The sequence below is a fragment of the Dermochelys coriacea genome, chromosome 6 (assembly GCF_009764565.3).
Source record: "Dermochelys coriacea isolate rDerCor1 chromosome 6, rDerCor1.pri.v4, whole genome shotgun sequence".
NCBI classification, from domain to species: Eukaryota; Metazoa; Chordata; order Testudines; family Dermochelyidae; genus Dermochelys; species Dermochelys coriacea.
The window spans coordinates 85,079,278-85,102,742 of record NC_050073.1 but is presented as its reverse complement, the minus strand read 5'-3'; the positions used below and the strand labels follow the sequence as shown (position 1 = coordinate 85,102,742).

General features: G+C 42.3%; 1 protein-coding gene and 1 long non-coding RNA gene across 5 annotated transcripts in view; one reads left to right on the top strand and one right to left on the bottom strand.

Annotated features, from left to right (window-relative positions):
• LOC122460558 overlaps positions 1-16,855 on the top strand; it is a 49,482-nt gene extending 32,627 nt beyond the window's left edge. The window contains exons 2-3 of the long non-coding RNA XR_006281932.1: positions 811-882; positions 13,420-16,855. This is a non-coding gene — a long non-coding RNA (uncharacterized LOC122460558). The remainder of the gene's footprint in view (positions 1-810; positions 883-13,419) is intronic.
• The window catches only part of LIN52 (lin-52 DREAM MuvB core complex component), a 72,001-nt gene that overhangs the window by 3,464 nt on the left and 45,072 nt on the right, over positions 1-23,465 (bottom strand). Inside the window, exon 6 of one of the 4 annotated variants that reach the window (XM_038406435.2) lies at positions 3,241-5,871. The exons of 1 other annotated variant lie outside the window; for it this stretch is intronic. In XM_038406435.2, coding sequence (XP_038262363.1) covers positions 5,816-5,871 — 56 coding nt within the window. In that variant the 3' untranslated portion in view covers positions 3,241-5,815. Of the gene's footprint in view, positions 1-3,240; positions 5,872-6,748; positions 6,943-23,465 lie in introns of those variants that run through there. 2 more of the 4 variants (XM_043516149.1, XM_043516150.1) reach the window with 2 other exon arrangements.

The window sequence follows — 23,465 nt, the reverse complement described above, 5'->3', positions numbered from 1 at the left end:
TAGCAAAGGAAAGCCCAAGCTCCTCATTAACTACTTATAAGGAGCAAACTATTTATAAGCATTTTCTCATTTCAACAATTTAGCCTACACACATGCTTAGGAAGAGGTCAGTAAGTGTTGTATAGATATATGACAATGCTTCTCAAATATCCAGGAAGTGCTTGAGAAAGAGGTTTCTACTACAAACCTTTGGCCTTGATTTGTTTTGGGTCTATCTGCCAATGGGCAGTAGGACTTCGTAATAGGGTGGCAGAGTCTAACCCCCTAGAGGAAAGCTGGACTCTTCTGCTGAATTACCCTAGGTATAAGCACTAACACCCTATTTCAGATTCAGGGTACCTACTGTTCTATCATGCTGGCAAGTAAATCCAATTATCTCAACCATGATATAAGGGGTATGCATGTGTATGTTTGGGTTCAGAGGAGATTGTGGAAGGAAACTCTAAGAACATCCAGGTTCAAGGAGCAAGTTTGGGCTGAGATTTATACTGTTACTGTTTCAGTTACTCCAGGAAGTGTGTAACTTTGGTCATGCCTACTCTGCAAAGGGCACAATGAACTCCACACTAGTTCTCTGCCAACAGGACAACAAGGAGTAACTGATCTCCACTGGCCAATAATAGAGAAGAAGGTTACTCAAGTAGACAGTCATACTTCGAATACATATCCTTCAACATCCCGTCAGAACTCTATAGGAAGCAATAGCCATTGGAGCTACAATACTGGCCCCTTATGGCACTTAATATTTAGTCCCAAGGATGTACATGAGAGTGATTCCAAGCCCCCATCACTTCCTTTTTACTTTTTCAGAATCCTTAGCAAAGGCTCAAAAGAAGAGGATAGAGGGAGTTAAATGTGAATCTACATGAAGTAGTGTTACTGGTAAGTAACCTCTCTTTCTCCTTTGAGTTTGATCAACATGGATCCCAATTCTTGAGAGATTAAATGGCAGTAACAATCTCAAAAAGTATGTGGTTTGTGAAGCATTTTATTAAAGATTTTGGAAGAGTATTGAATTTGGAAGCTAACATAGGAGAAGAATTAAATCTTCAAGAATCAATAGCATGAAGAGTATTCTCCCAGAATCTCAAACAGTGATTCCATTGGCTTCATAAATATGAATTTCAAGTCCCTAGAAGGTGGTGGATCTAAAATGGATGGAAAGATATGGATATATCCCTTCAAAAATCTAGAAGATAGTAAGCAGAGATGGCAGCCAATCAGAGCTTAACAGAACTCAAGGATAACCCAGACTGTCTGAAATAGCCCCAAATAACCCCATTCTGAATACACCATAGATTGTAATAGAGCTAGAAAAATACAAGCAAGAATCTTCTCCGTTCCCTTGTATACATTCTTGTTGTTGAATGCTCCCTTCTCTCCAAGAAACTCTCTTAAAACTCTAAGGAATACTTAAATTCAGAGAGATTAACAACAGTCCAGTATTCATACTGCCAGAATCCCAAATGGACAGATTAATCATGAACCTGTGATAGCAGATATGGTATAGAGCTAGGAGACCTGAGAATAAAAACTGATTAATCCAAGTCAAAACTATCATTGCCTGAACCTTGTCCTGTCTAATTTTAGTAATGATACTCAGAATGAGAGGCGGCCAGGGAAAGACAGGAATGCCAGAATCCAATGTATTATACTAGTTATTTGTACTGTTGTAGCACTTAGTCCCAGTCATGGATCAGGACTCCATTGTGCTAGGCACTTTTCAAATGCTGCCCCCAAGAGTTTACAGTTGAAGTAGAAGACTAAAGACAATGTGGATACAGACAGTCAGGAGACGCACAAGGGAACAGTGAGACAATGCTGGTCAGCATGACAGGCAGTGTTTTCTGAATACCAGCTGCCTAACTTAAATTTTTATAGGCACCATTCAAAAAGAGAGTCTTAACTAGGATAATGGGGTGGCTTTGCAAATGTTTATGAGGAGCTCCTCCCACGAAGGAATGCATTGTTCACTGAAGTGAGGGCTTCTTGCTTCTAGATCAAAATTGAAGACTTCCCCCCTCGATTTGTGGCAAGTTGTGAACAGCCCCATCTCAAGAAGGTTAGGGCTGTGGAGTTTTTGAGGGACCGTTTGCTGAGGATGTCCACTGAACTTCTTGCTGAAATGCTGCCCTTTCCAGACAGAAGAGAACCAATGAATGATCCAATATTGAGACATTTTGACCAAACTAATATATTTATGACACAGGCCTAACATATGACAGCTACAGAATTCCTTCTTGGAGCAGATACCTACATTAAAATTATACTCCCATTTTGAGAAGGGTGGTTAAAACATTGATGCAGATTAGGAAATTTCTTAATCTAATTAATCAGGTATAAACATACAGTCCCTGACCCTCATGAATGAAGTAGTAATATAGGAAAATACTGGCAATGAGAGGTGGAATCTAGGAGCTATATATATGTATGTTGTGGGACTGTTCCAAAAATATATGCTTTGAAGTGATACATGCTCTGGGTATAATTTAATTCCTCTCTCCCATTAACTCTGGCTCTTTCTATTCTTTTAGCTAATTCATAGGTGCCCATGGATTTTCTGGAACAAGTATTTCTTTCAGCTGCGCAAACAGCACAGCACCTGATGCTTCCGTGTTGAAAGTTGAATGATTCTAGGGCTAGAGGACTAATAGAATGGGATAAATAAAACATTGACATTTAAAAGGCACAGTACATATATGAAGACTTATTAGCTTTATTTCTGTGGATTTTAGACTAACATTTGAATGTACTGGGGAAGGTAAGACATGACAATGCTCTATCAAGTAATGACGACCCTGGGATAATGTAATGAAATGCAATCAAGCTTTGGTTTTTCCTTCGCTCCTAATTCTTCCTTTACTTCACTGTTTTTTATTTTTTTCATTATAAAATAAAAATCTCACACACACACACACACACACACACACACACACACACAATTGCAAACATTTGCTGCTGCTCTGTATCAGTCCCGTAATTGGGAAGCTTACCACAGCAGAAAGAAACGGAGCTTGTGAAGGCTGCTAAAAATTCGTAGTTCTTTTTGGCTGTTGCCACTTATTTACCAATGAGGAGGTAACACCTGCTGGTCACAAACTGATAATAGTGGGATGCAGAAAAGTGCCTTACTGTTAAACTTTAATGGTGGAGAACCTGTTGCTAAGGAACATTTCCAAGGCGATTGGTCACAGCTTCCACATTTCACAGGGCTGTTTCAAGAAAACTCACACCATTACGTAAGCTTTGCACTTGTTTATTATAAGAACACAGAGCAACAAGAGACAGATTACAGTCTTCTGGCTAACACACAAAAATACATGAAAATACTAAATTAAAAAAACCCATCACTGACTCATCTCTATACATGACAAGTACACAACCAATAAATATCTTGAATCTAAAGCATACATAACATGCTGCCCCATAGCTAGAGGATAAGTACTGCTGCACAGGTTGAGGGAAAAGAAAGGATTTTTTTATATGCTATAGTACCAACTACTTGAAGTTTGAGATATTTTACCAGCCAGATCATAAAATAGGCATGCAGATTTGTAGCAGATTTCCAGGGTCTCCCTCTATACTTCTCAGCTTCCCAAACAACTCATGCATTGGAGTGGTAGACCTCCATAACATGTAACAAAGGACAAAAATTCACAACAGTCACTTTTGGGCCACACATTCTATATATACAGAACACATCCAAACTGGACATACAAATGTTAATATTCCCAACAAACAAATAATTTAAATTAATACTTTCAAAGCTACATCTATGTCCATTCTGACCAGCAACTAAGCAAGTCCCTTCCCTGTCTCTGACTCCCCACTCTCAGCTTCTCTGCATATCCTACTATCCTATTGCCCTTCCTTTCAAGAGATGCAGCTGCTTTGTTAAGCCTCAATTCTCCGAAGACAAGTGTACAAGTACAGCCCCATTGAGTTCAATCAGACTGCTCACATGCCCAAAGTTAAGCGCTTGAGTAAGTCTTTGCAGAACAAGGTCTTAATTGTGCAAACTTAGTGAAGAGGAGCTTTCCCAATTTAGCCTAGTTCTGGTTGACAAAATGGAGGCACCCACAGACTAAAGATGGAGAGGCTTTAAAAATTTTAGTAAAAATTCAGAAGTCTGCTCCGAGCAGAGATCTGCTCCTCACTAATGAGCACAGGGCCTAAAAACAGAGTCCGCCCGAAGACAGAAGAATTGAATGCTTCAAGGACAGTCCATTAAAATGTTGTAGTACAAGTACAGCCCCGATTCAATTCACACCTCACTGCCAACTGCAGATTGGGGAATGACTAAATTTAAAGGGCACACATGCTAAAACGTGTATGAAACTGTTTAAACAAAGAGAAAACTGCTCTTGGACCAACACTTTAATGATATTTTTTAGCCCTGAGGAACGACCAGTTTGTTAACTCTAGAATACGTAATTTTAAGGGGCAAAAGGAAACAGAGTGAAATAAGAGCTGTGTCAACCTTATAGAGAAAAATAAAATCTGAAAACACAAGACTGATACACAGCAGCATGTTGAAAGAGGAAAGGTGCTAAAAGGTACTCCAGTATCAAATGGGCCTCAAGGCACTAAAAGGTACTTCAGTACCAGATGAATGAGACCCAATCTGTACAGGAGGATACTAGCTTACAGTACAATTTTTCCCTTAAAGAGTGGGATGCACATTCCATGTTTGCAGGTGAAACAAGTTCTGGGGCTGCTGTTTTCTAATAATGTGAGAAAACATCAGAATTCTATTTTCAAGTATAAGCATGCAGATGCTGTTTATAAAGATTATCCCCACGGGGGTGTGAACAAGACAGTCGCTCCACCTCGAAGCTCTCTATAATTGAAAACATTATTGCCCTTCAACCCTGAATCTTCCTCTAGTACCTCAGCCGGACTCTCACGGAGCTGGATTTGCAAAGTGGACTGATAGATCTGTTTGTGTCCTGGCAGAAGTTCCCACAGGGATATTTTCTTTCATGATACAGTAATAGCCACCTTTTCTCATTCACTCTCTATGGACCATTGGTCTAGGTTAAACAAGAGAACATACAAATGTTTAGCATAGAGATGGAGCTCCCTGTACACATAGCACCTGATGCAAGTATTTGTGGAATGAAGAACAGAATAGTATAGACAGGATTGAAGGACTTCCCTTGATTGCAGGACATTCTTCTCTGAAGGGTGTGAGTAATGTGAATCTAGTATACAAAACAAGTTCCACCTGCCTTGTAAGCAGGGTATGATTGTGCAGATCCAGAACTAACCAATCCTAGAACTGTCAGTCTTCATCCAGAACCCTGCTTATATCCAGCACTGCAATTGTGCGTTCAGCATGGAAAATTACACACACGGAATCACTGTTCCTAAGGCAAGAGACACATGGAAGAGCCAATGCATCACCCAGAAGTACTGGCCAGCATCACAAAGACCCTGGCTTAATAGATGCCAGCACTGAAAGCAACTGAGTGAGACCACTGGGGATGTACTGCTTTGAATGGGTAAAAAAAGATTGCTGCATAACTTTGCCACAGCATGCTAAGGTTGAGTTTTCCTGGCAATTGGGTGCCGAAAAGGTTGGATGAAGTCTCAGTGCTGATGGAACTACTGGCAATCATTGTGAGCAGTGTCTGGAATGCTGCTCGTCAGTAAGGAGAAGAGCTGTGGAAGCAGTAGACAGGTTTGCTTCTGTAGTTAAAGAGCAAAGAGCTTTATCCTTCTCTCTAGGAAATCATAGTGTTCAGCTGGATCTGCAGTGAGGAGTGAGATGATCCAGACAGGGATATTTTTGCCCGAGTTCCAGTAGCAGCAGCTACTTCTTGGGTTTCTCCAGGATGTTCAGGAACTTCCCTCGAGTCATTTCTCTAGCTGAAATCACAACGGAAAAAAAGATTAATGTAAAACAAACAAACAGTTAGAGCAGGATCATTTATAATATTTAATTAGAGGACAGAAATTCATTTAGAACTGTGCTCTGGTGCTAACACATAACTAAGAATTTTTTTAAATGAAAAGATAAATCCGATCTGCACCTTGAATTCCTGACAGCCTGGAAATGTAGGCCACACACTGGAAACTTCAAAGCTCAGCAATAATTCCCATGGCCTGTCTCATTATATACAACCTACACTTTCTATTCCTATTGTGGATAGCCTCATGGTCATGGAAGATCTCTCTCTGTCTTTGCACGATCAATCTTTGAATGGTGTAATCCAGAGCTCCATCGCTCTGTCTCAGGGCAATTGTTCCTGGATGCTAAAATCCATCAGAGATCATGGAGCTCTGTCTCTCCATTTCAGGATTACTGGTCCCTGGATGCTTATGATCTTAAACAGAAATTAGACAGCATTTTCTCTCTCCCTTGGCAGTATTACTCCCTGGATGCTGCAATATAATGGAGTTTATATTCCCTTAATGCAGTTCATCTATGTATGGTGTAATAAAGTAGAGTTTATAGAGCTTTGGTCTTCTCTCTTTGCATTGTCAGTTCCTAGATATTAAATACAGCAAGGCAAGGTTTATACGTCTCTCCCTCACTCTTGGCACCATCAATCTCTGGTTGCGGTATTACAGCAGAGTTTATACAGCCACTTTCCTGCACGAAACATTTCTGACTTGTGAGCCCATAGGCTCTGGCAGAGCCACCTAATACAATCTTTGTTCCACAATCACAATACAAAATATAGACAGCGTGATTAGTGATCGAACCCTGGAGAGAGGGGTTTCCTCATCTTTTCAGCTCTTCTAAATAAAGGCTTTAGTAAGCTTTGTGCGGATGAAAGGTTCCTGACTGACAGCCCAGGGAACATGGAGTCCTTTATTCACAGAACAGGTACAGGAGCAGTGCAAGTTTCCTACACCAAACCTGGACAGCGCCATCAAGGAAGGAGATGGGATTTTAGTTTTTATATGGTCCATTCATAGTTCTTGACCTTTCTACTAAGAGGAACAGCAAAAATGACAAATAACGCCTGAGTTGAGGATGGATTTTGTGACATTACCACTTGTCCAGTAGGAACTGAACTAAAACCTGACTCATTTCACATAAGCTACTAAACACCCATCATCAGGCAAAGACATTTGGTCACTACTCACCTGGCTGATTAGAACTCATGTCCTACCATTGAAAGACCTCAGATGCCATCCTCAATTCCCTAAACTACCGATCTCTACTTCCCTTCCTGAAGAAGCTGTATCCAGTAGCTGGATGTTTCTGCCAAAACAGTCAACAGTGAAATAGCTAATGCTGGCAGTTAAATTGGCATGGTTAGGTTTCAGAGTCAACACCCCCATTGACATGAATGGGACAAATCTCAGCTATCACAGCTTTTGTTTCAGGCTGCCTGCAGACTCAGGCAGACATTACTGCATCAGTGACACTGGTTCATGTTTTCAATCATGATGGCTACAAATTTCTTTTTTAAAATGTAAACGTGGATTCTTGAGCACAATTCCAAGAAAAAGGATGAACTCTATGGCAGGTTCCATGACTGAAGAATCGCAGAATATACAGGGTCCTCCCACTATACTGAAGAACAGTCCTTTGTCTAAAGAACTGGACCGTGATTCAGGAAATCTGGGATCTATTCCCAGCCCTGCCCTTGATTCATTTTGCGAGCCCAGGAAACCATTTACTCCTTTTGCTCCTCAATTTTCCCAAAATATTTTCCAAAAATATCTGTCTGCCTCCCAGGGCACGAATACCAATAAAGAGCTCTGAGGCTCCTGGATGGAAGGAGCTGGAGAAGGGCAGAGGGTAGTTTGTTTTTTTTGGTTCGGAATTATATTGTTATAAACAATCCAAGCATGTGATTAGTAAAAATGTGAGTTTTCTAGAGGTTTCAGTTTGAAACATACTCCTCAATGCAAGCAGCTCCCTGACACTGCCATGTTTGACACTATCCAACAGTGCAGCATTGTAAAATGTTATTGTGGAGAAAGCACAAAATCAAACTACAGCATTCTCAGCTGATAGAGTGGCAAGATTTCCTAAAAATCAGACCCATATAGGAGATATACGCATGTATGACAACTCTGTTCCACCAAAGAGGGTTGCACCCTATAAATCAAGCAGTGAGCATAGACTTCTTCTGTGCTCCGAGTGAAATTATTGTGGGTTGGGGGTTGCTCCAGAGCACGTGCCCTCCTGTTCACTTGTCATCGGAGATGTTAACATTTCTGATTAATTCACAGACCTCTCATTTTATTCTTCATTCCTTTATCCTTGCTATCCTACTCTGCTGTAGCTTAAGATTCTTACCGACCTGCTACAATAATCATCGCCCGCTCTCCCCCCCCGCCCAACCTGGTGAAATTGTTTAGTGATGCCAACCGCGCTTTTAATTTGCAAGACATCAGACACAGAGGTAATTTATACCAACATCTGTTCATTTCTGACTTCTGAAACAAACTCGCACATGCTGCTACAAAATCCCATTAGGAGCAGGAGGCAGCCTTCTGCTATTCTGTATTTCTCTTCTCCGCACACGGGCTGTGGCAGGGCTCTATTATTAAAGGTATGACAAAACTAAAAGAAGGGCCCCACATGTTTGTATATGTATAGAGATTGCCATGAAATACATCCCCATAATGCAAACAAATCCCAGCCAAACGGTAAGGGAAAATTTCCACAAATATTTACAATTTTGTTTTCCCTGCTCTGCCTGACTCTCCGATCTTCCCAAGAATCACAAGTCAGTGTATTACTGGTAAACACAGGACAGATCCAGATTACAGGGTTCTGAGTTCAAATGTCTTGGCTATTCCTTCCTCGGTCCCTTTTTTTAATCCGCTTTGGAGTCTTTCCTGAACACGAGTGTTCCATAAAAAAGTCTCCAATATTAAAAGTGCTCCGTCTACCCAGCTCCTGTTAAACAAATTCTTTATGATGGGACTAGCATTTCCAGGTGGGCATCTTGGAGTCGTCTGGGTTGCTGTAGAAGCTGGAGAATGAAGAAACCACCCCATGTTCCAAAAGTGATTGCAGTCAAAGAGAAAGACCATAAAACCTATCTTAAGCGACTGCCCAAGGGAACAGCAGAAGCCAGTTGCCTAGTAGACAGAGGTGGTGGATCTTTTAATTAAAAGGCTGGACAAAAAATGTACTGGAAGCCTTTGGGATATTTTAAAATGGTTGCTTAAACAAGGCACTTGTCTAATGGAGGTGGGGTTTTAGCGCAGGTTTCATTGTATCAGCAAACAGACACCACAGAGTCTGTGCAGCATAAAATAGAAACATGAATCTCCATGTCAAGTCACAATTTACAATCCTTCCTATGCTGTGCATCTATCACCACAATAGAAAATCAACAATGGATACGATCGCAATAGCCTGGTTACAAATTAATCTCTTCAGTTAGGTGGGGGGAGGGTAGTATTGAAGACCACAGAAAAACACCTTTTTAAGATGTTATCAGCCTGAGTTACAATAAAAGTTGAGTGCTTAAACAGACTCCATTTCCTTGGACTGCATAAAGCACTGGCATCAGACTACTGTAAATAATGGGGACCCCTGACCCAGGAATTAAATTTTCTGCCTTGGAAGAGGTGGATCTTAGAGCATGTATTGGACAGGAGAGGTCAGGGTGGAAAAGGGAAGCTGTGATTTCCACTTGCTTGGAGGGTGGAGTTAGATTTAATATAATCTCTTCTTTAGAACTTCAATCCCTCAATCCTGCATTTAGCCTTGTTGCCTTGTGCTCCTGTACTACTACAACTGTCCCCAAACTGCCTCCTGCAGTAAATTTTGTGGCTGCTAGCTGAAAAGATTCAGTGGTACAGATTGATTTCTTACAAGTGAGGAGATGAGGGATTACCAAAAGCAGCCCTGGCTAACAAGATTGGGTGCAGAATCTCTTGCTAGAGCAGCCCACTCTGCCAGCACTTTGCATCCTTTCACTATGACATATGGGTTTCATTATACAAAGATTTTCCTGATTTTAACTTTGAGGCGATTACATTGGAAACTAAGAGCCATCTTTACATCTGTAGCAATTTAAAGGTTAAGTAACTTTTAATCAAATGACAAAAACTCATAATGTTTTGCCTCCAAGCCAAAATGAAAACTGCTGCTCCGGATGTTCCTTCTAGTGACAATAATTAGAAAAGAACACTCTGCTCGAGATGGGGATCCATTCTCATTGGTCCCCAACATCTCATAAACAGCCTTCTCATGCATATGACAACACAATACAAACTGTGTCATAAGGTCTGGATAGCCAGGAAATAATGGAGGATTACTGTACTAAAACCAGTAATGAAACAGTGACTTACACTTATATAAGCAACTTTCACCCAAAAGGATCCCAAAGTGATATACATATATATACACAAACCCCAAAACACACTATTATACCCATACTCAAATACATACACACACGATTACACAAACAAGGCATTTGGGGATATCTATGCAACAAAATAATGTGACAAATTGCATTTATCACGAACCTTTGGCCATTACACCTGCCCTCTGCTCACTAATCCATCTCTTCTGGGACTTATTCTAGCATTACAAGCCTATGAGCAGCTTCAAACTGCAGACATTAAAAAATGCAATCAATCTGACAAAGAAACATTTCCTCCTTTCTCCCCCAAATTCATTTCTCAAAATTACACTGGACTAAAATATAGGACAGGCTCAGCCCATGACCAGTAACAGACCTAAATTCAAATATTTTGCTACTTTTCAGGGTTGGAAACTCATTTTCTCACCTTCCCAGTGAAGAACACAGAAATTGGTTTTAGACCTGAAAGATCCTGAGATATCAGACTTTGAATATCCCCCCTTTTGGGGGGGAGGGGAGGAGGGTAAAGAAAGGCTATTTTAGAAAAATTTTAAAGGTTTTAAAAATGTATCTGTTGTAGTTTTCCTCTTCCTCTGAGTCCCGTACAGTTGGACTTCTGGTAATTAAAGAACCTGGCCTTACAGATTTTAAAAAGTCCAAATAAAGTTTTTTTAAAATATTTCTGAATTATTTCTATAATAGTTTTTCCTTTAGATTACATCACACTATCATATACTCTAATTCTGCCGCATATTTAAATAATTTATTATCCCTCCTTCAACCAGCAATGGAATGAGGGTTTCTCATACATGTTGCCCTGATCTAATTCATTTCATACCATCTTCCCCCACAGTATTCTGTTGATTGCTTTTAAAACATTCCCCATTTCCTCAGGTCTTTTTTTTTTTTTTTTCCAGGTGCCCCTCTTGTAGCCAGTTTTCCAGTTAAATTATTGTGCTTTGATCAGATTATCAGACAACACCAGGAAACTAATAAAAGACATGGTGCTTGACTGTAGAACTATTATATCACTACAGGGATGAAAAACCAAAAGTACTTTCCCTTGACTATAAATACAAAGAATGGCCAGGGGAACTGTCCAAGGCTGGGAGAAGCCTACCTTGCAGAGAGACAGAGTCGAGCAGCAGGAGGTGATTTTTATCTTATTTGCCAAGAAGGTCTGTTGTAATAGGGATGACTTTTCTTTGACTGAGCAGACAGCATTAGGGCAGGAAGACACAACACCAACACACGGGAGGCCCTGAAAGAGCTCACTCATGAGCAATGGGTAAGATTCTTACTTGTCTTAGCTTGTGAAAGTCAATGGCAAAGCTTGATCTTTGGATGGGCTCCATTATTAGCGCATCTGGGGGACACTACAGGGGCAGTACTAAGGAGAACAGAGGCATTTGTATGATAATCAGCCCCAGGAGAGACAGACAGAAAACTCAGATGCAACCTATTTACAAAACCACAAACTAAAATAGTAAACTATGTGAAGATTAAAATTACTACACTAACCCTAAAAAGACACAACGGAATGGCTTGTATCAACCAAGGTCTATGGGGCATTGTTAGCAGGGCAAGAGAGGTCAGTCAGCCTGCTTCAAAAACTCTGATAATGGAAGAGGAGAGTCCTGTACCCTTTGACCTCCCAGGTGGTCTTAGCTCCTCTCCTACCAAGCATACTTATAAGCAAAATGACCAGATTCCACCAGTCCCATCAACACCTGGTAGATGTTAGGAATTTGGCCTGCTCCATCTCATCCTTCACACTTCATAAAAAGAACCCTAACTGCTCTGCTAACCCAATCTCTCTCTGATATGGCTGCCAGATAAAAATCTCAGTGTCCTGATGTGTGTGGACCCATGCAGCAGACCCAGACCAGAAAATAACTGGAGGAGTTATCTCTGAAGAACAGTAGTTAGCAGATGCCATCCCCATCTCCTTCACAGAGGACAAGACTACCTGAAATACGCTTTTGTTCAACTTGTGCTTAAGAAACCATCTCTGGACACTGAGTATCTACCCAATCATTAATTGCTTGAGGGAAGGTAACCGAGGATTGAGCAGCTGCCAGAAGGAGCATCTGGATGAAGTAATATTTTTTACTCCTATAACACCTTTTATTCTTGGATCTTAGAGCACTCTGCAAACAATTTATCAAGCTTCACAACATCCCTGGGATGCCAATGCCAGACCAGGTATAAACTTGCAGTGAGGGGCAGTAACATCCCAGCCCAGGCCTAGAGAGCCACTAAGATCTAGTTCCAGGTCAAAAACATGAGGACCGTATAGCTATTTTGTTTCAAGTGACCTAAACAGCAAGATGAAACTCCTACAGCACCTCCCACTTCAGGAGCTGGCAGCAGTCAGCATCCTATGAGGGTGAAGGCCTGATCCCCCTTGACCCTCAGAGCAGGGAAAGAGTTACATCTCCTCTCCGTGAAGCCAATAAAAACCTCTCTTGATTATAATTTAGATAAGAGCCACTGGATTGAATAATAATGTCTGAAACTCCCCTGGCTGTTTCACCTTGAGACGTCCATCACTGGGTTAAACATGATGCTAATTGCATTTGGATTGATTAATTTCTCTCACTCCTGTCTATTCGAATAATGCTTAACAAAATAATCACAGCACCCACAGCCAAATCTTCTTCGTCAAAGGAATGAAGCCATCAGAACCAGCAGAGATGAAAGAAATGAAGATGACCCGTAATTACTGCTACGGTGATATCATTACCATATTATAGAAAATGAGTGTATGGAGGGGCGGGGAGGAGAGCAGGGGCCTACGATTATTATTTATTTTTTAATGGAACCTTACGTCCCAAGAATACAGATCTGACACAGTGGAGCATACAGAAATACAGAACTGAAAAAATATAAATCCTGTGCATTAAATTGCAAAATACTGTGAACACTGAGGCTCTAGATACATCATCAAGTGCCTTGTGCTGTGAGCTGGTGTTATTCACACCACTATTTTTTTCATTCCAGTAACACTTTGTATATGACTAGCACAGATTTAAGATGTCTATCTCCCTACAGAAATCCTCAGACATCCACAGTAGCACTTACCCTTAATCCTGACGCTAACGATGATATTATTTTAATATCATTACAGGTGGTCTTGTTCCAAAGCCTGATTCAGTTTTTAAACTGTAAAATCTAGCTCTGCATTCAAAGGAAAGCTTCTCTGCTAAAGACAGTTATTCTTAAATGGTAATTCCTCATTGAAACAGGATGTAAATTCAGTGGCCAGCCAGACTAGAAGATGACTTAAAATTGTTCATTATTGTGGTTCCATACAGGTATCACATGTATCTAGTCCGGAAAAATTTGAACTAGGATTCAAAAAAAAAAAAAAAAAAAAATCAGCCAAAAGGAAGCCCTTCTGCTCTGTTTATTCTCCAAAATACACTCCCCAAGCCCCACTCATTTGAGAAACAAATAGCTTGGCAACTGTATAAGATCTTCAAACACCTGTGCTCTACAATTCTAATTGTGGTTTATACAGTTCACTTCTCTCAGTGCTGGTTATGTCTGCCCCTAGCCTCTGACTGAAGACACAAAATACATAACCAACAGCTTAAAACATTTATTCTGAAGTAAAGCCAAGGTCAAATACACACAAAAATGTCACATGCCAAAAAAAAAAAAAAAAAAAAAAAATCAAGACCCGAGAAAAGGATCTGAATCATGAAGCTAATTAAATACAGAAAAATGATGTTCAAATCGTTTTTAAAGACGAAGAAACAAACTCAAAACATACGACTGATATTAAACCCATTTCAGCATGAAAGGTGAGGATTTTTTTCTCCTAAGTGCTTGTGAGAAGTGCCAGACTGATCTCAGTGGGCCTAAGCTCTTATCTTCAGACTAGATACACGATGAACAGGCTACCTCCAACAGATGTGCCTCACCCCTGACCTCTAGGGCAGTGATGTGCTTCCAACATTTTAACAAGGAGATCTCTCAACATTTTTCCACCTCAGTCTGTGACAAAACATTCCCTGAGGAAAGTATTCTCTTCACTCCCACCCCTCCTGTGCAAAATATCCATCTGTTCCACAGGTCCCCCACAAAACCTATCAATCTTTCCACACACACCCCAAATCCACCAATGCATCCACCCTCAACCGCTGGGCCCAGTAACAATTGACATACCATGCTTCCCCTGCCCCAGCACCTCATAGAAGCTCCTCTAGGTGGTGGCTTCCCTACCTAACAACCTTTGGTGACAGCAGTGAGAGCAAACAGATTGTACTGAGGTCTCTGGCTGTGGGATGGCTGAGTGGGGAGTGGGTCACCACTCGTAGTGAGCTGAGGGAGAGCATAGTTGCATGGGAAAAGGGTCCTTTTTGGTTCCTAAGGTAAGCAAGCGTCCCCTGGTGGAAGCTGGTGTGTGCACATGGGAGACTGGGTAGAGGGGTTCTACCCTAACTGATGTGTAATGTTGGAAACGGCCCCTAGCTTGGGTGGGGTAGTAGGTCTCTACAGGCTCGTAGTGATGAAGGGCTCTCTCAAAGTAACAGCTCTTTAAAGACCAACCTGAAGCTAGCCAGGCCTTGGATAATTCTGAGCACAGAAGCCAGTGACAACAAAGGGATTAGAGTTGTCAGGGTAGAGAGAATTACATATTCACAGTACAGTAACTGAAAAATATTGTGTAGTGATTATGTAAATCTCTAGACTCCCACTGGCTAATAACGGCTGTCCGACAGCCAGAATATAGGGATGCAAACTGTATGGTTATGCAAGTCAGGACACCCACAATCAGAGTGCAGGGAAATGCATTAAAGGAAAAAATTCTTTATGGTTATGGGTCAGGAACTATACAGAATCCTTGCCCTCTGAATGGCTGAGACAACTCCCTTTGAGTAGGATATGTAATAGCTTGACATTTATATTTACTAACGAAAGATGAGTTGTGAGATGGGTTTGAATTGTTTAATTTAAATTCCGTTGACAAGGACTGTGAGAAGAGGGGCCTGGGTGAATGAAGGGAATGCGCCAATATTCTAAACTTATTTGCCCAAAGTTGTGTGTTCACCTACTTTCTAGAACTGTAACTTGAAATTTAACGATTGTAAAATATTTCTTACATTACAGGTGCAATGTGAGGTTAATGTCTGTAAAATGTTATGAGGTCCTCAGAAGGCAGACCGTATATACATGCAAAGTATTATTTTAAAATAAATATATATAAACATAATGATCTCTTAATCCATTTAAAAAAAAAATCCAGATGTTAGATTTTTCCTTAACATACAGTCTAATCCTCAAGAACCCTTGTTGGAACAACAGTTTTCAGTGGAGGAGATAAACGTAATCCCAGATGCCATAATGAATTAGCAAAGATTAAAGACCTGTTCGGGAAAAGAAGAGTGGATTCTTATCAGTGAACTGTACTATTTGCTTTAAACTGGAAAGAAACAGAAGGTCCCTTTCTCAATCAGTAAAACACTGATACAATAAAAAAATCCTAACTGTGCCCTAATTAATGTTTTCCAAGCAGTATTCTACATGTAAAAGTAACAGCACCTGATTCATATCCAGTATCCCAGGGCTAGGGCCAGGGACTTCCTCCTAGCAAGAGTCAGGAACTATGGAACTGTAGGAGGGCAGGAGCACAAGGAACTGAGCGGCAGCGCACCATCTCAGCTGGAGGAAGAGGAACAGCAGCTTTACAACTAGCTGGACATCACTGATGTTGAAAGACTCTTTCTTCTTTACTATGAACTATGGATTTCTTTCCTCTTTGCTGATTGGCTGTTAGCGCTACCTTCTTCCCACCCCACTTCCTCGCAGTCTCTTAGTTGCCAGCCTCACTCTCCCTGTCCTACAGGATCCTTTCTGCTCATGTGCCATTAACCTCCCTGGACTGAGGAAATGTTACAATTCCGAAGGGAGTTTGAGGAGGAAAGATAAACAATTTTGCCAAACTGAATCCAAGTTGGTGCTAGACATCAGGGAATAAACATCTATTTAGGGAATTCACATGGCTCCCATAACATCTGAACCCTGTTGGAGATACAGTCAAGGATATAAATGAACAGAGAGGAAGAGGTAGATTAGGAGGAGTCAAAAATCAGGACTTGAATTATACGTATGTGTGAGAGGAGTTCTGTGCTCTACCAAGCTCTGCCCATGAGCCAACACCCACCTACCGGAGATGCCAAAATGAGACACCACTCACAGCACATTGCGTAGATATTCAAAATATAAACATGAAGGCTTTGCTGGGATCCTTAGACGTGGTTCTCCCTAAATGGATTCAAGTATACTCATGAGTAAGCCAAATTAAAGGCACACGCATAACATATACATGCCTAGGGCCCCAGCTCCCAGACACATAGGATGACATCAAAATCACCTCTTCCATAAAAGGAAAGCTTAAAAACATGATGCGAGTGTAACCAATGCAATGATGTCAGCCTGAGTACGCAGACAGCCTCTGGCAGAGGGACAAACAGAAGCAATTAGAGGCAGGGGAGAAAGCACGTGGCCCACACCCATTACAAGAGCAGACCATATCCCCACTGCTCTGGATGGGTGGGATGAAAGATAGATTAGCTAGTTTGGAGTTGCTGACGCCCCACTGAGCCCTGTGGGGTGGATTCCCTGGGGGGGAGGGGGAAGGCTCAGATACACTTCTGGGTTCTGCTTCTCCACTCTGGCCTTCTGACTTCACGGGTCAAATTGTGAAGGGGTGGGGGTTAGGGAGGGAAAGAGGACTGGTGTCTGCCAAACACCATTAATTTATGACACCAAAAACTCAGACTCCACAGATCTATGGACCTCCCTCTCTCTTCTTCAGACTTGTCTTCGCTAGTATATTAATTCAAGTCCTGTCCACACATAAAACCCCTTAACTCAAGTGTGGTGGTGCTTTTAACTGTAATTAGCTGACCCGTAACGGGCCCTTCAGACATTTTAATCCAGTCCTTGAGCTCCCGCGGAGGAGCAGGGTCCAGGGCTTGCCCCACTTCGGCGCTCCAGTCGGGGAGCGGAGTCAGGGGCATGCCCCATTCCACGCAGCTCCTGGAAGCAGTAGCACGTCCCGCTCTGGCTCCTACACGTAGAGGCAGCCAAGGGGCGCCGCATGCTGCCCCCATCCCAAGTGCCACCCCTGCAGCTCCCATTGGCCAGGAACCATGGCCAATGGGAGCTGCAGGGGCAGTGCCTGCAGATGGGGCAGTGTGCAGAGCTGCCTGGCCGCACCTCCGCATAGGAGCCGGAGCGGGGACATGTCAGTGCTTCTGGGAGTTCCTTGAGGTAAGCACCGCCTGGAGCCTGCACCCCTGACCCCCTCCCACACCTCAACTCACTGCCCCAGCCCTGATCCCTCTCCTGCCATCTGAACCCCTTGGTCCCAGCCCAAAGCACCCTCCTGCACCCCAAACCCTCATCCCCAGCCCTCCCACCCTGCACCCTGAGCCGGAGCCCTCATCCCCGCCCCCCACCCCAACCCCCTGCCCCAGCTCGAAGCCCCTTCCTGCACACTGAACTCCTCATTTCTGGCCCCACCACAGAGCCCACATCACCAGCCGGAGCCCTCCCCACCTCCAACCCTCAATTTCATGAGCATTCATGGCCTGCCATACAATTTCCATACCCAGATGTGGCCCTTGGGCCAAAAAATTTGCCCACCCTTGGGCAACAGCATGAGTTAGCACACTTTATTAGCTACTAACATGACTACTCCTGCAGCATAGAGAAAGGCTAAGTGCCACTTGAGTGATGCTAATTGTCCAATACCTTCCCAGAATTTCCCCATCTGTCCAAAAAGGACAGACTGTTCTCCCAAAATTCAGTGAGAGTGGCTCAGCTTACTTCAGTTGCAAAGAACCACGGGGCATGTTCCCAGAAGTCTTAGTGCCACCAGTGTGAACAATGCAGCTGCAGTGTTATTTCACTGTGTGACTACCCTCTCTCAAACTAGGCTAACTTAAGAGAAGTAACTTGAGTGTAGGTCGTTGCAGAGTTAATACAAGTTACCATGATTTGGTAGAAGTGAACATGCCCCATTGTCACACTTCTCTGAGATGCTGTTTCATGGGTCTCTGTAGTTTCAGGCAGGGAACACTGCATCTGTTTATACCAACTTCACATTTACAAAGTTTTCTCCCAAGGGCTGGCAACTTAGCTTTTACTGGGGGGTTGAGGGGAGGGAGAAAAGAGAGATTCTGCAGAATGATATGTCAGCCTTAAAAAAGTGCTGAGTTACTGACCCAGTCCAATTTGAGCCCTGCTCAAAGTAGAGATAATTGCTGAACTGTGAGAATGGATGATGTGGCCCAGGGATATAGCAGAGAAAAGAGAAGCCAAAGACAGAATGCTGAAAGAGTGAGGGGAAAGGAGAAATGCTGACACAAACTGAAGAAAAGCCAGGAGCACAGAACTGACAAATATAAGGAGGTAGCAAGAAAACAACAGGAATGAGCACTAGAACATGCAGTGTCTCAAGATCTACAGGACACTTCCCAGTTTCCAGGGCTGGTCCCAGACTCCAGGTCAGGTTTACAAAAAATGGTCAATTTCCAGACTTGGAGAAACTGGAGTCGGGGAGTGCAAAGGAAAGTCACCATAATGGCTCAGAGCTACTGAGTGGCAGGTTATCAGCAGCGAGGTAACACCTAATTGGCTGGGGAATGCTATGGGGTGGAGCCTCTGCTGAGAACCTGCTTCTTTGTAGGTCTCAGCTAATAAGTTGACACCGCCCTTTCCAGACCCCACATCTCTAGCTTCCTGAAACCTGGAAATTGACCATAATTGCTAACTGTCCCTCTCACCCCTTTTCAGAATCCTGGTGGAGCTCCAGCCTTTTGGTCTGCCAGACACCCAGATGCGGGAAGGAGCGGTAACGATTCCCTGTTGGCTTTGCTTCTTCTTGGTCTCTCTTGCTCCTTCACAGTCTCTTCCCTCATGTTTCACCTGTTCCATAGGTCTGCTGCTCAAGCTACTGTCCATTACGCCTGCCCACTATGGAAGACAGATATAGCTGCCTCCTCTGGCCCTGTTCTCAGCTGACCCATGTCACCCAATTCATTGCACCCACCACTTGGAGGGGAAGAAGAAAAGTGTGGCAGAGGAGTAGCTCCAGACAGACGTAAGGGTCTGAGAGACTCGAATCAGAGAGGGACAATGTAGAGAAAGATGTGAAAAATAAGAGGAGGAAAGAGAGGGTTAATAAAGGAAAAAGGAATAAATGGAATGAAAATAGCAAGAAATTTTGCACAAATTTAAGGTCAGAATTCTCTTTTTAAATTAACTTCAGACTCCCCCTCCTGCTACTCCATACTCCACCATGGGTGCTACATCTGGGCTGCCCTACTCAATGCGACTTCCTAACCCCTCACCTCAACCTTCTTCATCCCCATCCCAAACCCTCATCGACATTTCCTCAGTCACCTCCAATGGTTCCCTATTTTTCCACTTTTAAAGCCTGGTCACTCCCTGCAAGAGTCTCTGGACCAAGTGCCCCCCTCGAGGGAGAAGAAGGAACTCATGGTCCCCCTACAGGTCCTTTCACATCCTCATGAGTCTATGGAAACTGTACACATTTCTTTTGTGCTTTAAGAATAATCCATTTATTCAGGTAAATCAGAAGCTAAGCATAGTCTCTGTGTTGCTTCTGATATTTCTATCTGTTGAAAAGCGAAATGACAGCTTGGCCTGCAATCCGGAAACATCCGTCACCTAGCCCTTTTCTGCTGGGATTTGCGTTGAATGACGTTTACTGCAGGTTAATAATTAGTTTTTAGCATAAGAGTCTAGTGCAGTTGTCCTCTCCCCAGGAGAGAAAAACAGGCTGAGTGATTTTTAGATTATATGCTCTGATAAGACACAGGCGCCTGACTCCCTATGTGCTTGTGCCATACAAGCCACCTGCTCTGTGGAGCTGCCACTGGGGACACCCTGGAAAAGGTTTAATAATGTGCTCCCTGGAGATGTTACTCAAAAACCTGAGCTAAATTTACAGCCTATATCACAAAGTAAAATTTTGTGTACAAAATCCTATCAACAGAATCTAAAGCAATCCCTAGAAAAAGAGTGATACTCTACGTTAAACAAATGTGATTTCATATTAAATGAGAATCTGCCATGCTTGCAATAGCAAGAACATTATGGAACATAGGAACTGATAGACCGGGTCAGATCAGTGATCCAGCTAGTCTGGTATCCTGTCTGTCAGTAGCTAGTATCAGAAGCTTCAGAGAAAGATGAAAGAAACTCCATAGTGAGCAATTATGAAAAAACCTGCCCACAGAGAAAGATGCTCTCAGCCCTTGGGAATAGTTGGTTTACACCCTACAGCATGAGGTTTTATATCCCTCCTAAAAATACTTTATTCTAATGCAACTATGGATGTTATTATCCAGGATAGTGTCTGAACCTTTTTTGAATCCTGCTAAATTCTTGGCCTCCATGATACTGTGGCAGTGAATACTACAGGTTAACAATGCATAGTGTAGAAAAAAAAATTTGCTTTTATCAGTTTTAGCCTGATTGCCTTTCAGTTTCACTGAATTGCCCTTCTTTTTAGGGCTGAGGAAGAGTCAGTAGGTACTCTCAATTGATCTTCTCTACGCTGTTCTTTATTTTATATACCTGTTTCATGTCCCCTCTCAAAACTAACCAATCCCCATCTTTTCAATCTCTCCTCATACAGAAGTCTCTTGATTTATAAGCAACAGACCATCTAGAAATGAAAAATGCACTTTTTAAGACTAATCTTGAGAAATTACTATAATGCTAAAAGAAAAGGAGTACTTGTGGCACCTTAGAGACTAACAAATTTATTTGAGCATAAGCTTTCGTGAGCTACAGCTCACTTCATCGGATGCGGATGCGGATGCATCCGATGAAGTGAGCTGTAGCTCACGAAAGCTTATGCTCAAATAAATTTGTTAGTCTCTAAGGTGCCACAAGTACTCCTTTTCTTTTTGCGAATACAGACTAACACGGCTGCTACTCTGAAACCTGTTATAATGCTAAAGACTCTGCCAGAAGTGACCTTGTGCAACCTGAGTTATCCTATCAGTAACATGGGAAGAATCATACTTGCTTTTCTTCTGGTGAACGGTTGTGAGGCCAATAAAAAAGGTTGCTAAGTGCTCAGAATTAAGGCCAATCTGAGGAAAAGTGGGACTCAGATCACGGTCTCCTGTCTCCCAGCCTGGTGACTACTTCAGGCCAGAGGGTATTTATGTCGAGTGGAGGAAGAGTCATCATTCTCCCTGTGTCCTGCAAGGAGTTACAGAGTGATGTGGATATTCTGAAACACTTCAGCAGGCTCACCACGGTTTAGGGGTATATGAAAAGCCAGGCAGTGGAGCAGGAGCTAGAACAATGCCAGAGCATTTATCAATTGTGAAAACTCTGTTAGCCACAAAAAATCAGCATTTGTGCAAACTTCCAAATCTGGACACATTTTTCAAGAGGAGTCTGATTTGAGGACACTTCATGCCAAATTTCAACTTCTTACTCCAAAAAAACCAAACAAACAAAAAACAAAATTGCAAAAAACCCACAAGCATAACATTAGGCAACGTTAATAGAGATGTTGCTACCAATCCAGCTATAAAAATTATTAAATAAGATTACCCCTTACACAGATCCTTGTGGCACCCCTTTCTAGACACCACCTCTTCGACTCAGCTCATATCATCCCAGTTATTTCAAAATCTGATGTTGCCAAACTTATCAAAATGAGTCTTCCTTGAGGAAGAAAGTCCATGTCAATTTGAAGTTTAACTAACAGCTTTGTTTGATTATCAATGCATTATAAAGGTCAGAACAATTTGTAAAAAACATTTTCATACATAACTCTAAATAATGACGACAGCAGATTATATTATTTACTACTTGCTGGCAAGGGGCCCAACAGTGTTCTCGGAGCTGTATGAGACACAAAACATTAAAAAAGAGTTCCTGCCCCAAAGACCTAATAATCTATAAAACAAACAAAAGGAGGCCCAGAAGAGAGAACTAACTTAGGGTACGACTACAGTACAGATGCTACGTTGTGCCGCTGTAGCACTGAAACGTAGACATTTGCTACAGTGACAAGATGGGGTTTTCCGTCACTGTAGTTAATCCACCTCCCTGAGAGGCAGTAGCTAGGTTGAAGGAAGAATTCTTCAGTCGACTAGTGGTATCTACACTGGGGCTTAGGTCAGCTAGAGAGTACGTCACTCAGAAAAATCCACACCTCTGAGCAATGCAGCTAGGTAAACCTAAGTTGTAGATGTAGACCAGGCCTTAGATTCCTTTTTCCTCCTCTCTTTATCCATCATGCTGGCATTAGAAGGACACTCAATGCGGGTGTTTGTGGGATTTGCAGAAGTAGTGAGTCTTTAGAAAGGATATGAATGAGGAGAGCTTAAGGGCCTGACATGCTATGATGGGGTCAAGATTAGCAATAATAGTGAAGTAAAAGGAGGCATGATAAAGAGACAAGATCTCTTTAGATTCTATTTTGTTCAGGTTTTAATACCATACCCATCACTGAGTTGTGAGCACCTTCCATGGAGACAGAGTTTTATGGGATTCAAAGGCAAGGATGGGACATTTACACTGAGTAAGGTGAGCAAAGAGCCAGTTAAGGTATTCAAAAGAGGAAAATTACATGGTCGTATTGATGGGTGTAGAATGTCACCTAAACTGCTGTGATTGACAGGAGGCAGCAACATGGGTATCAGAAAGGTTTCGGAGAAAGTGCAATAACCAGGATGGGAAACTGAAGATACGAACAGGTGTTTTAATTGCTGGGACAGAAAGAAAGGTTCCACTTTTCAATATGCTGGTAAGAAGAAACGGCAGCATTTGATCATAGCCTGGATGTATATGAACTAAAAAAATAAATCCCCTGTGTTATCATCAACCATGTAATATTTCAGTCCCAAAAGTATATAATGGTCTCAAAACCAAAACTGAAATTAGGGCTTCAGATGGGAGCATCCAGTTCAACCTCAGCCAAAATGTTGCTTCCCTTTGGGTATTGCTGCTCCTGGGTGTTTCGATCTATATTCCTTTGAAGAGCAGGAAACTTAACTTCCTTCATCAGTCAGTTTCCCACCTGGGTTGTTTGCTTGTGTCAGGAGTTCTCTGAAAGGACCCATCTGAGAGCAGGGCATACTCAGATGTTGCTTGATACTCTGTCTG